We start from the raw sequence: 17162 nt of genomic DNA, 5'->3' as shown, positions 1-17162 counted from the left end.
ATGCACACATGGTATGGCAATTGGGCTGACCGTGATCAATTGGAAAAGTCCTGCCAAACCCTAGTGCAGGACATGGTTTTGATCTTGAATAAACATGTCAGCTGTGTCTGATAGTTGCAACAGTTGAATAAGTGCTGAAATGAGATGTTATTTCAGGTGGTTCAAATGATGCGTCGTGGCAGAGAGACCCTACTGACCCTGCTGGAGGCCTTCGTCTATGATCCTCTTGTAGACTGGACGGCTGGGGGTGAAGTAGGCTTTGCTGGTGCAGTTTATGGAGGAGGAGGCCAACAGGCTGACAGCAAGCAAAGTAAGAGGGAGATGGAGCGAGACATCACACGCTCTCTCTTCTCCTCAAGGGTGGCTGAGATTAAGGTAAGATCCAGGAATAGAGGAGACTCAGCCATGTATTTCTTTTACATTTCAATCACGAAGTAAAAGTTGAATATTTGCAATGTTAATTCTTAAGGTTTTATACCATCTTGTTTATTTCTCCCAAATTTAGTTAAGTTAAATTAGTCAACATGTGTCTAAGCAATGCATTTTCGTTTTCTCTAATAGAATGAATGATCAGATTAATGATCTCAGTCTGATTAGACTATTAGATTAGAGTATTAGTGTAGAGGAGAAAATAGGAATGCCGTTGGGACAGGATTATTGGCAAACCAAAGGAAATTAAACATCCAGCTACTTTAGCAAGAAGAACCAGAGTTGTATTAAACTAATTTAAACAAATCAGTTGGTGAATACATCCCCAGCTCTGCTAGTCTGCATTCTAAAGTGTTCAGGTGCAAGACACTGGACCCCAGATTCACCCTAGACAGCTGTACTGGCAGAGTATGAATGGTGTGGGATAGAAAAAAGCGCAGTATGAAAGTGTGCCTCAATGACACTGATCAGACTGGAAAAGCTGATCAAATAAATAAATGGATGCCATTTATAATGGATTCACAAGCAAAGCAAATATTATGTGTGTGATTAGTTCACTGTGTGGACTGTGAACAGGTCAACTGGTTTAAGAATCGGGACGAGATGCTGGCAGTGCTGCCACAAGTGGAAGAAGCTGTAGAGGAGTATTTGGTCCTGCAGGAGCTGCTCTGCCAGGGGGAAAAACTACAAACTAAACTGCAGGAGGAGATTGCCTTCCTTGAGGGAGCAGAGAACCATCCGGACCATCTCATCCTCACCCTAGAGAAAAGGTCTGAGAAAGCACAACACTTGTTTACACCAAAGCCACATGTTGATCATGGGGCAATTAGATTTCATTTTAGGCAAAGAATAAGATGTCTACGTTAACACATTTGTAGTGATCAGTAAGTGTCACTGCTCGGTAAACCTTCAAAATTGTTAAGACAATGCAACGGCAGCAGCTTTGTTGTCCAGATTCTCAGAGATGTATTTTAAGTATAGTTACTAAGTATGTGGCAGGACGACATAATTCATCTTTTACTTTTTTGTATTGTAAAATTTTTTGACAGTCCCATAAGAATCCATGGATCTTGATGAAGACAATTAGGCAATTTAGTGTGGCTTGATTGAATTGAATTGAAAGCAACTTTGTCATGACTCTGCTGTTCTTATTTTGTTAAAACTTTCAAATGTGAAATATGTAATGGAAAACTCATAATACTAGTTGTTTTGTTAAGAAAACCAGTTATGTTGTAGGAAACATTTTCCAACAATTTGAGCTGTTATTGAAGTTTTGGAGTAAGACTGTGCGTTAGGGCCAATGTTCATATTGGTCAATGTTGGAAAATTATTATGATAAATGTCACTGTATTTCTTTAAGGCTGAAAATGAAAGAAACCAAATTTAGTTAAAACATTTGCTAAACAGCAAAACAAAATAAAAAGTCTTAAGTAGACTGTTCAAAACAATTGTTTGACCTCTCAATGTGTATTCGGTTCAATGATTTTAGATCCAAATGTGTATTGAGCTATTATATTGAAATTTAAGAAAGTTATATCGTAATAAGTATCATTTTACTGTCCTGTTTTTGAGGTTTAGATTTCCTGTCTTTACTGTATATGCAAGGTGAGGCTGTATCAAAACATTCTGAAGACCTGTTAAAACAAATCTCCTTGTCATAGATATTCTGAACACAATCAGCTGCAGTCAAGGCAGCGGACTGTGCAGGAGGCCATTCAGAGCAAGCTGGCCGACCTGGACCAGTGGATCTCACATTACCAAGCAGCATTCAACAACCTAGAGGCCACCCAACTAGCCAGCCTGCTGCAGGACATCAGCAGTCCCATAGATCTCGGTGAGGCCCACTGCAAAAACAGCAAGCAGAATGAGTGAATGAACTAGATTAAAAAAAAAAAACACTTTTAAAAAAAAAAAAAAAAAATAATATATAGATATACTTTTGAACTTGCTTTGGTTTTATGTAAAACTTTGTTACTGCCAATTTTGTATGCAACTGCGCTGGCAACAGCCAGTGGCTAGATGTATTATGTTTTCGGGTTGTTCATCTGTCTGTCCCATTCTTGTAGAACGCCATATTTGGTACAAACATTCTCTATGACTAAGAGATGCACAGATTTTAAGGTCAAAGTTCATGGTGACCTCAGATTCCTGTGAATGTGATATATCAGGACTGCCTGTTGGTAATTTTATTACATCTGGCATAATTCACTTGCACAAAAGGATGACTTGATTAGAATTTGATGGGCAAAGGTCGAGGTTAGGGCTGGGGCGATGCGTCGACGTAATAGACTTCATTGATTACTTAAGCATCACAAGTAAGGTGGCTTCGCACAGTCAAAGCATGGACTCACCTGAAGAGTAAGCTGAAGCAAAAAAGATCATCCACGATCATCAAGCGTAGGTTCCCAATAGTTGGGCCGCGGACCGGACACAGAAGCCGCTCTACACGGACTATTTCTATTTTTTAACCTGCGCACTTTTTTAAGAACTTATGGTAGTCGTATTTTTATCCGACGTTTTAACAGTAGTAAATCCTGGCAACACACGGTAGAGTTTACTTCTGTCACTTAACAAGAGAAAGTGGGAACAAAGAGGAAAGTTAAAGCTCTTTAGTTGTTAATATTTGTTGTGATTGTTTAAATGTGAAATGTAGTTATTTGTTAAGAAAAAATAAGAAACCCAAACTACATCTTATTATTAATTTATTCTAAAATTAAGCACTTTATTTTAAGATGCCTTTTTTAAATGCAAACCTTATTTTACTTGAAATGAGAAAAGAATATTTATTTAATAATAAGAGTACACTTAAGGTCAAACTGAAAATTTATAATGAACATTGTTGAAATTTATTGTACAGGTAGCTTTTGACTTCATACCGACATTGATTCAACTACCAGGCTACTTCAAGATTGAATTTACCAAGTGTTGATATTCCTCCAGAAAGTTACATGAATATTACTTTGGTTTTCATTTATTTTGTTGTTGTATAGCTTAATGCAGATTGATATATTCCTTTTACTTGAATGGAACAAGCACTTAAAGTTATTTTATTTTGGAGAGATATGGGACCATAAAAGGTAGATTAGCAATTTCTTGTTGTGAAATAATGCCCAGCAGTGCATACTTTGTCTTTATCAAATTTGTTTGCATTCAAGAGAAGATTATTAAATAAAAATAATCATTAGATTTCCGAAAAAATTATTGTTACATTAATCTCAAGACCACCTTCAGGGAATTTCTTCAACTTTTGATCAGTTGCCACTTAGACTCAAAGATGAAGTAATTAGATTACATAGGTCAGAGGTCATATGCAAGGACGTGCACAGAATGCGCTGCTCTGAGGAAAGATTGAACTCATTAATGAAAGTATTGATTATTGTTGATATTGTGGCGACAACATTTAAAATTGTAGCGAGTCAGAGATGTCAGCAGAGCGAGAGAGAGCGAGAGAGAGAGAGAGAGAGGTGTGTGTGTCTCTGTGCGCGGTGTTACTTTACCTCAGGTCCTGGGATCATAAATAAGCTTCACAATTATGTTATACAATCCGTGACAAACATGATCACTAGAAGGGTCCACAATAGAGTTTAGTCAGAGGTGGCAGATCGAGATTTGACGGAGCTCCATCAAATCTCTGTTTTCGCTCTATTCTCTTCTTATTCTCCTCTCCTGAGAATGATTCATTGGAGGAAAACCCTGTCAATGATCTGAATGTCTTTAATATATTATCCAAGGCAGCAGGGCTCCATCTGATTGGCCATATATATTGACAAGCACGGTGCATGACAGTGTTAATTTTTGCAGCTATTTTTGATTTAGTCTTAGTCTTAGTCTTTTGACAAAAATGCATATTAAATTTGGTAACCTTTTAGTCATTTTTATCCTTAGTTTTAGTGTAATTTTGGTCGACGAAAACTAATTAAATTTTAGTCTAGTTTTAGTCACTTTTAGTAGCCACATTAAACTCCTTTTCTTCTCTTCTCAGGCCCAGGGACCCTGTGTTGTGTCTAAAACTGCATAATAGTCTAGCTTGCAGTACTTAGGTTGTCCATTAGATATCCCTACCAGCATAGGTCTATAGCAGGGGTCGGCAACCTTTACTTACTTATTTTGCCCCCTCTTCCCCCAAATAAAATGTGTCTGGAGCCTTAAAACATGTTTGATAACAAAGCCAATAAAGTTTAATATAAAGTTATACTATACTAAACTATAATTTGTTGCATTTACGAAATTATAGAACGACAATAAAGAAAACTCTTGACATTTTATTGCTATTTGTACCTGTTACAACAAAGGAAAACACTGAACACTTATGAAGACAAGAAAATACACAGGCAAGTGTAGGCCTACTTTGAAATAAATTAAACACAGAACTTTGTAGGGTTATTTAAGTCCTCCCAATATTTGTGGGAAATGTATGAAATAAGAAGAACCCTATTTTGAAATAAATAAAAATATATAGCTGCAGCCTAATAGCTTAAAAATATATAAATATTTAGTTTTAAATGTGAAAACAAAAAGTGAGAGCAGGTCAGGCTGGAGGCGTACACAGAAACTGAAGCTCGGTATAAACCAGCTGCAGCTTCTGCTCTGATCAAGAAGCTGCTGCGCTGATCTCTGAGCAGCTGAGACCAGAGAAACTCAGTGTTTTCACTGTTTCCACTGTTGAGAAGCAGCCGGTTCACGTGAACGAGCTCTGATCTTGTGTCTCTGAGCGAGTGAGCGGGGCGGGGGCAGAGCCTCGGGACCGGTGCGCTATCTGGGGCGCACAGACAGACACACTCACTCGCCCGCTCCTGATACTTCATGACGGCCTGACACGATGCTGTTTTAAAAAATTATTGTGACTTAGTCAACCACCAACATTTTCGTCTCGTCTCGTCTCTTCAACGAAAGTTAAGATAGATTTAGTCAGTTTTTATTTTCAAAGATCTGTTTTCGTTACGTCTTCGTCATGGAAAAAAGATCGTTAACGAATAGTTTTCGTCATAGTTTTCGTCAACGAAATTAACACTGGTGCATGAAACATTTCACGTTCACAATGTCCTATATTACTACACATTACTGCTTTTTCATCAGTTAATACAATCAGTCAAACAAATATAAACTCAGTTTTTAGTTAGAAAGTGCTTTAAAAAGTATTTTAGACTCTTTCTGTTATTAAAATTGTGCTGTAAATTACAAAATAAGGATTTCAATTCAAAAATCTGACTGAGTGGTCAGTGCTCTCCACACTGATTTGATATTCATTCAGCTTAGACTTGTGTGCTGCACAAAAGGACAAATTCTGATTATAGCCTTTACTGTATCACGGTGGCAGTGCTGCTGCACTGAGATGCATTACTTCCCAGGTCAACAAGTGACTCTGCTCCTCTGGTTTTTTCTAATCATTAACATTTAGGACTGATCTTTATAAAAACCTGGGGTTTTGATTCTTCTGAAACAATAAAGTTAAAACACAGTATTGCGTCATAATCTGTGGGAGGAACTGTGTGTGTCTGCTCGTGTCAGTTACTCTTCAAACACAAACTGATAATCACATGGTATAATCTAGTCCTATATTCTAAAATATTAAGTAATTGATGATGTCGGATTATGAATCAGGAGCGTTCTTGTCACTTTAACCCTGATGTCCTTCTGTGCATCACGTTATGTCTCGTGTTGTGTAGCAGGATTAAACATGTGTCTCATAAACTCAGAGAAAGAATCAGAACAAACTCAAAGTAAACATCAGTCCTGTATATGTCCTAATAACTGCTGAAGAGTTTTTTTGTTAGTGTAAATTGAGCGCAGGTCAGAGGTGGAATGAGAAGGAAGCAGCCTCTGAAAAATATAATTTAAATGTATTTAATTAACGTTCTCTTAAATGCAAACAAATATGGCAAAAAGAAGCCTGAACTGCTAATCTGCCTTTTATAGTCTCCCCAAAATTTGAGATTAGCAGTTTATCAAAAAAGTCATTTTATGGTCAAATTTGTGCAATTTGAGTAACACTGAAACTTTGAACTGAAGTTACGTTGAACTTTTTAACAGGAATAAGTCATCTCAATAACTAATGAATCAATGTTCTTTTCTCTTTTCAAATAAAATAAGGCTTGCATTTAATAACTAAATAAAGAGCTTTTGAAAAAGGCAACTTGAAATAAGGTGGTTAATTTTAGGAAAATTATAAATAGATGGAGTTTGGCTTTCCCGCTTCTAATTTTTTCTTAGTATATAACTACATTACACATAGAAACAATCTCAACAAATATATACAACCAAACAGCTTTAACACTCCTTTTCTCTTTGTTCCCCACTTTCTCTTGTTCAGTGAGAGAAGTAAATTCTACCGTGTGCTGAAAGGATTTAATACCATAAATGCGAGAAAAGATTCGCAGGTTAAAATAGAAGCACTCTGTCAAAATCAAATAGGTGTTGGTCTTCAGGGGAAAACACCTATTGGTGACCTACGCCTCAGATGATATTTGCTCTTTGGGTGAATCCATGCTCTGACTAGGCAGCAACCTTCCTCACGACACGTCAATGCATGTTGTCCATATCGACATATTTAAGTAATTGATGATGTAGAAACATTGACCCAGCCACCGCTCTTGTGCTCACCACTGTGCAGGAGACATGGAGAGGGGATGGTAGAGACTAAGTCTAATAAGGGCAGGGGCTCAAGCCCCATATGATGACAGGTCACAGTGACCTTGAATGAATCTGCAGGGGAAAAATTGCACAGGTTGGCTGAGGCATTGAACTACAGTTCAGTAATTCTAGTTGGATGTGATGTATGAGGACTGTGACAACATTTGACTCCCAGCAGTGTAGAAGGTCATATAAGCCTGCTATTATGTCAAGAAATGAGGGTTGTTATATTTTAGGTTACTTCAGCTATTTTACACCTTGTCTCTTTGTTGTCCAATTCTTCTAGGTCCTCCTAGCTATGTCCCAGCTACAGCCTTCCTACAGAATGCAGGCCAGGCCCACCTGATCAGCCAGTGTGAGAGCCTTGAGGCAGAGTTGAGCTCCTTCCTGCAGCAACGCCGTGTGGCCCTTCGTGGCTGTCTGGAGCAGCTGCACAACTATGCTACAGTTGCTTTGTTGTATCCACGGGCTACTCTTTTGCGCCATCGGGTCCATCAATGGAAGACCTGGTTAGAGGAGCTACTAAGAGACATGACAGTGGAGCACTGCCAACACGTATATAGACAGTAAGGAACTGCAGCAGGCTTTTCATTCACTGGCATTGTGTTTTACTGTCAAACAAATAGAACTAAAAATTTGTGCTGATATCTAGATTTTACAGTGCAGAATAAGCCTACAATATTAGTGTGCAGTGAGTAACACCCTGAAATATCTAATAGATTTGCTGCAGATGATCTTGGTGTTCTAGAGGGGACATGGTTAATTAGAGTCTGCTAATTAACTCGGTCCAAGCCCATTCAGAGCCTTGTATTTAAGTAAGAGAACCTTAAAGTCAATCCTGTGTGTTATAGGCCACCAGTGCAAAGCAGCTAGAACTCGAGTAATGTGTTAGTCCCTCTTGTTACTGAGCTTTAGTCTCTATTATTTTCTTTGGAAGGCCTGTCAAATGAAAATGAAAGTAATGCTAATAATTGATCAGCTCTTCTGCATCTGTGTGATTTATTAATGGCCAAACTTTTGCTATTTTTATAAGGTGGATACATTTGGTACTGGTAACCTTGTTAATGTGGGCCTTAAAACTCAGATCTGAGTCTAAGACGGCTAGGCAACCTTTACTATCGAAAGAGCCAGTTTGCCCCCTCTATCCCCAAATTAAATCTGTCTAGAGCCGCAAAACATAGTTGATAACATAGCTTATAACGTTATATTTATAGTTATACAATATATTAAAACTGGTTTGTTGCTTTAATTAAATTATAGAACGACAATAAAACAAACTTAACATTTTATTGCTATTTTTACCTGTTACAACAAAGGAAACCACCAAACTCTTATAAAGAGGAGAGCAAAATGCGTTGGCATGTGTAGGTCTACTTTGAAATAAATGAAACGCAGAACTATGCTTTTTTCGCTCATCTCCAGCTTGGTACTTTTCAGCAAATGCTGCGTGCTTACTCTGGAAATGTCTTTCAACATTACATTTTTTGTTGTTTAATAATTCCAAGGTGTTGATAGACCTGGATTAATTTTCCAGCATATATTTGATATTGGGCTGACAAAGTTAAATTTAATCTTTCTGTTTTGCCGTCATTCAGTTTTAGGAAACTATTGATCTCCATTACTGACATAGTATTTCCTCCCTTTTAATGTACAATTAAGTCGATTGATACTGATGTTGTGGTCAATTGTATCGAACATTGTCTGATGCTTGATATGCTATGGTTTCCCCCCCTGCCTCTACAGATATGAGGTGTTGTTTGCCCCCCAGCCTCCTGCAGCCTCATGCCAGTTTCTGTCCAATGTAGAGTTGACATTGCAGCACCAAGTGGCTGACACCAATGAATGTGTGATACACCAAGCAGAGCAACTGAAGGCTGATGGCACAACTGCAGCAGACTGTGAGGAGCAGCTACAGGAAATTGAACACTGTATCACAGTCTTCCTTCTGGAGAATGGAGAGCCAGGCTCCCTAAGCTTGGCTGGAATCATCACCTCTGCCCTTTGTACACTCTGCAGGTTATACACATTTTTAACTATGCTGTTTCACTACTCCGGCTAATGAAAAATAGGGTAGTGGTATGATGCTGTTTTGATTTAAGTTTTATTATTACATTATTTATACAACTTAAAATTTCCAGTAAACCTAACCCGGCTCATGGGTTTTTAGAAATGTGTTTTTTCTGTTTTAATGAGAAAATAAAGAGCAATAATAAAAGTTTCAGTTTAACAGAGACGTTATATTTTATCCTTTTTCTAGGCGGAACCTGGTGATGGAGGGAGCAGCAGCAAGTGCTGGAGAGCAGCTGATAGACCTGACATCTCGGGATGGGGCAGGGTTTTTGGAGGAGCTCTGCAGTATGATTGGAAATGTCAGTGCCCTAATAACACTGCTACAGCGCTGCCCACTCCTACCCCATGACCTGGAACTGCCTGCACCTTCAGCTACCATACAGGCTGTGTACCTGGCCAACTCTGTGTACACCTGCTTACAGGTAGGATCAAACAACGACTCATTGGAATCAACTGGATACAATCAAGAGCAGCCTACCCTCTGGATAATAATGAGAAACTTTTAGTAATTCATGAATTGATTTTATAGATTTTCAAATATAATAGGAAGTTCCATTGTAAGGAAAAAAGGAATTTCTGTCACTTATGTGTCTCTGCTCCCTGCAGGAACTGAACACCAACTTCCATCAGATTATCTTTCCAGAGGCGCTGCACTGTATGATCAAAGGGGAGCCCACTCTGGAGTCAATGTTGGCAGAACTGGAGCAACTGGTTGAGCAGAGCTCTGATGGTCTTGGCCTGCAGGGTTTAGCAGACAGTCTTCAGGCAACCCAAAGCATCGGCCACGATGGGCACAACCACTGCTTCCACATCTCCAGGTAAGTAGCTGCATTGATTGTAGATTTAATTCTCCTTGTCACGGATTTTATCAGACTAAGCATTGTTTTTTCTAATTTCAAGTAAAAATGATAGGATCACTGCAGTTTATTTCAACCTAATATATTTTAAATTAATCTGGTTGTGGTTTGTGCTAACTTTGCCTTGTACAAAAGATTTTGGGAAAACTAGGACTCACCCCGACCAAAAGTAAGCAACTGCCTGGTGTGACCATTAGGCTGATTTGAAGGGATTAAAGGGATAGTTCACCGAAAAAAGGAAATTTCTCATTATATACTTGCCACTATGTGGATGGAGGGGTGGGTGAATTGTTTGAGTACCCAAAACACTTCAGGAGTTTCAGAGGTAAACCATGTTGCAGCCAAATCTAATACAATCAAAGAATGATGAGCACTTCTTCTAACGTGAAAAAAACATAATGCCTGCATACGGCTCCTCTTGTGTCATCCTATTGTCCTTAAGCCCCGTCATCCCAATTCAACTTGAAATGGCGTCATTTAATCCATGTTTTTAGCCTAAATGTCCACTGTTATCTTCAGCCTGTAGCCGCATTTGCACGCCCACACACCGTACAAGCTTGCCCCTTTATGCTCTCAACCAAGGGGCTTGTGAAGTCTTCAGTGATACCCAGCAGTAACTGAAGGCTTTTTTAACTGAATGAAAATGTGTCCATTAAATTTCTCTTTTTTATGAGTTGGTTTTAGGGAGAGGATGTTACGATACAGGATGACTATGTTGATAACACCAAAACATTTCTTAATGTTCTGCTCTCTGCAGCAATAATACTTCTCCTCTAAGAATCTGCTGTGGTGGGCAGCAGACTGTGAATAAAACACCAGTTCTCAATGTGCATTGTCACTGTGTGATTCTATTCTAAACATAATCCAGCATTGCATTCAAACAATGTTTTCCTTGAGTCTCCTCTATGGAGATTTTAATGTGAGCACAGAGTTACCAGGACCTAAAAAAACACAATTGCCACACTTCTGCATAATATGCTAAATTGAAGGTGAAATTAACCTTTGAAATTCACAACATGTTTTGTTCTCAGAATGTTGCGTGCTCAGTACTCTGAGCTGATCCAGCCTCGTAGTATGGATGGAGCCGGCCAGGAGACACCAAAGATGTCAGCGGGTCAAATGTTGTTGGTGGCCTTTGATGGCATGTTTACCCAGCTAGAGACTGCCTTTGGACAACTCACAGAGAAGGTAACACCCAGGTTTTTCCTCAGACATATTAAATGTAGTAGCCCGTAAATTACATACAGCGAGATCTTCCCTGAGTGTACCTTCAGCCCTGCCTCCAGTAATGCCAGTACAGTGATCCACAAGACATCAATTAGGTTCTCATATTTTGCCCCATTGCTGCTCTGATGCACTTTATTTTTCTCGAGCATGACTTGGATGATTTCTCAGTTGATTTTCTATAAATACGACATACTAGAGCAAGCAGTTCAAAATGGTTATGCTAATGGTTCATTGTAAATCTTCCTGGGCCTCCACTTTTTTCATTTTGCAGCAGTGGTAAACACTGCCAAAACTCGTTTTGGCCACATCACAGATCTTCATGAAAGTTTCATGCTGATTTGGTCACAAGAGGAACTCATGAAAACAAAAGCTATATCTACTTTCAAAAAGAGAAATGGTTTTCATATTGTTTTTAATTATTTTCCAGCTCCATATTTATATTAACAGTATGCTATCCTCACTAAAAATAATAACAGCAGTATGAGTGAATATAGCAGTTTAAGATGAATTACCCAAAACAATTCTAATCCAATTTTTTTTACCAAAGTTTGCTTATAATTTCAGCAAGAACTCCTGATAGTGATCAGTGCATGGTCAGACACATGCAATATAACAATGTATTACCTGATCCAAGGTCACTGGATAGTATTTTCAAAGAAATGCAACATGTGTGGAATGATTTATAGCCATTTATAAATACATGCCAATAAAAAAGGAAAACCACCGATGTAAAGTGAATGAGGGAAGCCATAATACTCATAATAAAAAAACAAGAGGGAGGGCATCAAATAAAAAATGTAAAAGGAGATCTCACCCCAATTTTCTTTTCTCCTCATTTCTCTCAGCTGAGTTCTCTTGAGGTTCCTTCAGCTTGGAGGAAGGTGGATGTTCTGAGGGAGGCTCGTACCACACAGCTCCAATTCTTTGATAGCCTGAATCAGCGGCAGCTGATGGAAGAGATGTTCTTCCTCAAGAGACTACAAACCATCATGGATTTCTTCAGGCTGTGTTCCTCCTTTGCTCAAACTCTGTCTGGTAAGAAATCTTCATTTCCACATAAAAGCCTTCAGGATGAACACATCAAGCAAGCTCAAAAGAGCTGTGCAAGACATCCCGAAAACAATGTTAATATTAATGATCAGGCAACAGAATATTTATCATTATATATCTGTGCTTCTAGTCTAAATCACAGAAGCTTATAGGGGTGTTTGCAAGGCAGAGAATATGAAGCTGGGCCGCTTTTTTTAGCCTGCTGTCTGACAAGTGTGTGACAAATCTTGTGTGTTTAGGTACATGTCCCTCAGCTGAGGACCTTTTGCCTACAAATGGACCAGTTGGTTTGGGTAATCGACTTTACCAGCTGCTCGGTTCAACAGGGTCAGGTTTGGCAGTGGTGAGTGAGGAACAGATGACCCGCCCCATCAAGGCCTTCACAGCTGAGTTTGTTCGGCAGATGCTCATGGGTCTGCCCAGTCAAGCCCTCGGTCTGGCCCTGTGTAGCACTGTGTCTGCCCTCGGCCTAGACGTTGTCACTCAGGTGGAGGCAAAAGACTTTGGCACGGAGAACATGGTATGATGTGTGTCTGTGTGTTTGTGTGTGTGTCCTATCTACTTACCTTTGTTTGTGTGTGTGTGTGTTGCTTAGTCTCACCCTGCTAAATACAGAAAACAATGGAGAGGTAGCACGTGCCACCATAAATTAAACTCAACCCATATTTTCTGTAATCAGTAATCTCACTAACTGGTTTAATGAAAAAGCTGCTGATAAAATGCTCTGTGCTCTTACCCATTCAGGACTGGGGTTAAAACAAATCCTTTCGAAGTCAATAACTTGCACCAGTGTGACCCAAATTGTTTTTTACATTTACACAAGTTTCTTCAATAAACATTTGCACTGTAGAATCCATTCCTTGGGTGTAATGATAACTGAAACATTTTTGCCAGCTACAGACACTTTTACTCTGAACATTCAAGTGTATAAAGAGCTCACTAGATAGAGGTCTGTCGTATGTTCTCTTGATCTGGTGTCTGTCCTGGCTCTTAAGGTGTCTCTAGATGAGCTGTGTAAGAAGGCAGTGGAGCAGAACCTATCCTCAGGCCGAGTCTCCCAGCTGCTGCTGAACAGATCCACAGTACTGGCCTCCTCCTACGACACAGCTTGGAAAAAAGTGGACCTTCTGAGGAGATTAGATGCCAACCTGGAGGCCGCCAAGGCCAGCCTGCAGAGGAGCCAGCTGCACATTGCCATGTTCCAGGTATGCATATAAGTTTGTGAGGCTGCTGATGAGCCTCATTCACATTCTATTAAAAAACAAATGTAAAGCATAAAATTTAACTTCATCAACCCTGAAAGTATTACTTATATTATGTAAAGTACTGACTAGGGCTGCTCGATTATGGAAAAAATCATAATCACGATTATTTTGGAAAATATCAAAATCACGATTATTAATGTGCTATTATTCTGAAGTCTATGCTTTATTTTTGTAATCACTTCCGGTTCCGGTAAACACCGATGACGGCTGCGTGTCTTATTCCTCCGTGAAACCAGGATATCGGTGCCCGGTTATTCAAACCCTTAATGATAGAAACCCTAACACACTATGACCGACTGACCGGCGGGGAGAAATGCGGGTCTGGTCTGACCGGTCTGAACAGCCAGGCGGGAGCGCGCTTGAGAATAGCGGTGCGCGGCGCGGCCGCTACATGATGTGCTGCTGCCCTCCCTGCTTTTCCACTCGCGCTGTTTTTTTTCACCGCCGATCACCACACACACACAACTCGCCTCCTTCACTTTACAACTGCTTGAGAGTAAGAGCCAGTCAGCTGGGCCGCTGAATGCTTTGGGGGAAGGACTGAATTGCGCATGTGCAATTCAGTCCTTCGATTATCGTAGTTTGGAGATCGTTTGACCCCCATAATTGTAATCAAGATTAAATTTCGATTAATCGAGCAGCCCTAGTACTGACTGGATTTTTTGCAATGCATTTTTTCAACTGTTATTATGGATCGCCAACATTAATGTTCCACAGCATACACCTACAAACTTTAAAGTGTACCGTAGATAGCTAGCACCCAGAAACCTTTCACGTCAGTACATACAAGTGCTTATTGAAGGTTATGGATTTTAATATATTTGTTATTGTTCATCTCATTGGCTCATCATCTCTGCAACTTGGGTTAGTATTGATTGTACAGCATGTCCCTGACCTCATGGAATGAGTTTGTTCTTGTTTCTATTTCCAGTGGCAGCATGAAGATGTTCTGAGCCCCAATAATCAGCCAATTAGTGTCAGCATTCCTCCCCGTTCTATCATCCTCAGCAATATGAAGAAGAAGCTGTACAAGCTCAGTCAGGACGAGGGAGCAACCCTCACCATTCAGGTCAGTGTTCGTACGTTCATGGAAAACCTGGAAAAGTCATGGAATTTTAAAATGTGTTTTTCCAGGCCTGGAAAAGTCATGGAAAAAAATAATCTCCAAAATGTTTTGGAAAAGTCATGGAAATTTGTTATATTCATATTTTCATGTCGTTAATTTTAGGGATGGGCATAATTAATCGGCGATCGATTAATTGATTATTAAGAACCTTATTTTTTCATCGATGAAAACTATTGCATGTTCGCTATGTGGCAGGTCGGAATATCCGAGTTACCCTTAACGCAGCACAGCGAGGATGTTACATTACATTACATTACATGTCATTTAGTTGACGCTTTTGTCCAAAGCGACTTACATTTTTAGTACATTCAACATTTATGAGGGGCCATTTAGGGGTTCAGAATCTTTCCAAGGACACTTCGGCAAGCAGATGGGGAAGAGTGGGGATTGAACCGTCAACCTTCTTATTGGAGAATGCCCACTCTACCCTCTAGGCCACACCGCCCCTTATGTTAGCAGCTGGAGGAAGAAGCCCGGAGCTAGCCTCCGGTGCTCAGCTTCATGTCCGCACACAGACCCTCAGTCCACAGGGAAAGGGACCCGGGTAGACCCGGGTCTGGGTGAGGGGTTCCGGGAGTGAGGGCGTGACAACAACCAATCTGAGAGGTCGAAAACCGTCAAATCCAGCTAACTCTCAGCGGCTAGCTGCTCTCTCATCGGGGGCTTAAGAGTACAGCAGGGCTGCTCGATTATGGAAAAATCATAATCACGATTATTTTGGACAATATCAAAATCACGATTATTTAAACGTTTATTAATATGTGCCCTTATTCTGAAGTCTATTTTCTATTTTCACTGCATTTTAATAAAGCCTATAAATAATGAATTTTAATATAAAAATATGAATCATTAATCGAAAATCGATCGTTAATTTCCTTTGACGATCGATTAAGACAGTTTATTCGAATGCTCATCCCTAGTTCATCTACGCTGAGTTTTAAATAATTCATATGATGCTTTTAAAGAAATACGCTCAAAATATAAGCAGGCATACTTGGGTTTGTTTCATGTAAGGTATACTGTATGCCTTGGAATTCTCATTGTTAGTCTGAATGCTACATTTTGTCACTTTTTCGCGTATACACCGAGATTTCACAAAATGTTCGGTCATGGAAATTTGGTTTAAAGTTATTGAAAAGTCATGGAAAAGTCATGGAAATCCATTGGTCAAAATGTGTATGAACCCTGGTTACACTAACCTGTGTTTAATCCTTTGTGTTTAACCCATCAAGATGCCTCTAAATATCTCCTAAAACCTAGGCATTGTTTGAAAATAATCTAAAACCTTTTATGTGTTTCGGGGACACAGCTTACTAATTATCTGTTTAGTTAACTGTTCAGTTTTGTCTTATTTACATACATACATACATACATACATACATTAATTGGGTGAATGCTTTTGTACAAAATAGGGAGACAAGAAATATACATTCATCCGTTTGTGTTTTTTGATGGTGTCCATGAATATTTGACCAATCTTTCCCATTTCAAATGGAATTGCGTATCTCTTTCCCATGAGATCTAATACGGAATTCGGTATCATAAGAAACCAAGCCCCTATCTGATTGCAAAAAGTATATATGTGCAAAATTTCAACTTATGCATAATTACATTAATGAATATAAATCATAACTCTGCTATCATGCCGGTAGGGATTCTGTTTTTTGTGAATTATTTGCACAGAACTTCTCGTGATTGTTCCCAGTTTTAAGTATTGTAATCTTCCACCAAATACAGCAAATATAATTGCATATAATGATGAATAGACCAAGTTCACATGCACCAATCAATATGACATTTTGAATCCTGATTTAGTACTTGCTACCCTCCAAATCCTGTGTTTTCTTTGCTGCTGGTGTTCTCAGGAGAAGCTGGCATCTCTGGAGGCTAGCATTGAGCAGCGTCTGAAATGGGCTGGTGGAGCCAACCCAGCACTAGCCCCTGTCCTTCAGGACTTTGAGATGACCATCCGGCAGAAACGTGGCATTGTGGCCAAAGAGAACCAGCGCACCAGCAAGGTAGCACATCTTACATGTTCATGACCAAGGGTCCCTTGACTGAAGTTGCTGAACTCATCTTTGGCACTTGATTGATGACCAATGTAAAGAAAAGGCCAAGTTTTCTTGCTGTATGTTTCCAGGTCACCTTCCTGTGCTCTACCATCCTGAACTTTGAAGGCCTTAGGATTCGATCTCCCGAGGCCCTAAACATGGATGCAGCTCTGTTTGAGCTGCTGAAGCGCTGCCAACAAACCTGCTCCTATGCTGCTCAGTTTAGCAATGCAGTGTCTCCTCTAGAGCTCCAGCTGCTACAAAGACTGGTTGGTTGACCTCCTTCCTTACAGTTTAGAAGCATTTATTGTCAGAATGTGCATTACAAGTTAGGTAATACATTTTTGGATTAGTAATACATTCGTTTTATTTAGATGACTCATTAGATGTATAGAAGTCTTTTGGCACATTCATTTATTTTAGCAGTCAAGGCTCTGCTTCTTACAATGTTATAAAA

The 17162-nt window shown here is 39.5% G+C and overlaps 1 protein-coding gene across 1 annotated transcript in view; it reads left to right on the top strand.

Moving 5' to 3' along the window:
- The window catches only part of smg1 (SMG1 nonsense mediated mRNA decay associated PI3K related kinase), a 105114-nt gene that overhangs the window by 82349 nt on the left and 5603 nt on the right, over positions 1 to 17162 (top strand). The window contains 14 exon segments of the mRNA XM_053444066.1: positions 157 to 375; positions 1006 to 1199; positions 2091 to 2263; positions 7346 to 7625; positions 8803 to 9075; positions 9317 to 9551; positions 9736 to 9947; positions 11018 to 11174; positions 12059 to 12248; positions 12503 to 12783; positions 13259 to 13468; positions 14460 to 14597; positions 16520 to 16672; positions 16795 to 16974. Coding sequence (XP_053300041.1) covers positions 157 to 375; positions 1006 to 1199; positions 2091 to 2263; positions 7346 to 7625; positions 8803 to 9075; positions 9317 to 9551; positions 9736 to 9947; positions 11018 to 11174; positions 12059 to 12248; positions 12503 to 12783; positions 13259 to 13468; positions 14460 to 14597; positions 16520 to 16672; positions 16795 to 16974 — 2895 coding nt within the window.

Source organism: Pleuronectes platessa, chromosome 16 (genome assembly GCF_947347685.1).
Source record: "Pleuronectes platessa chromosome 16, fPlePla1.1, whole genome shotgun sequence".
Taxonomy (NCBI): domain Eukaryota; kingdom Metazoa; phylum Chordata; class Actinopteri; order Pleuronectiformes; family Pleuronectidae; genus Pleuronectes; species Pleuronectes platessa.
This window is presented reverse-complemented; position numbering and strand designations above follow the sequence as displayed.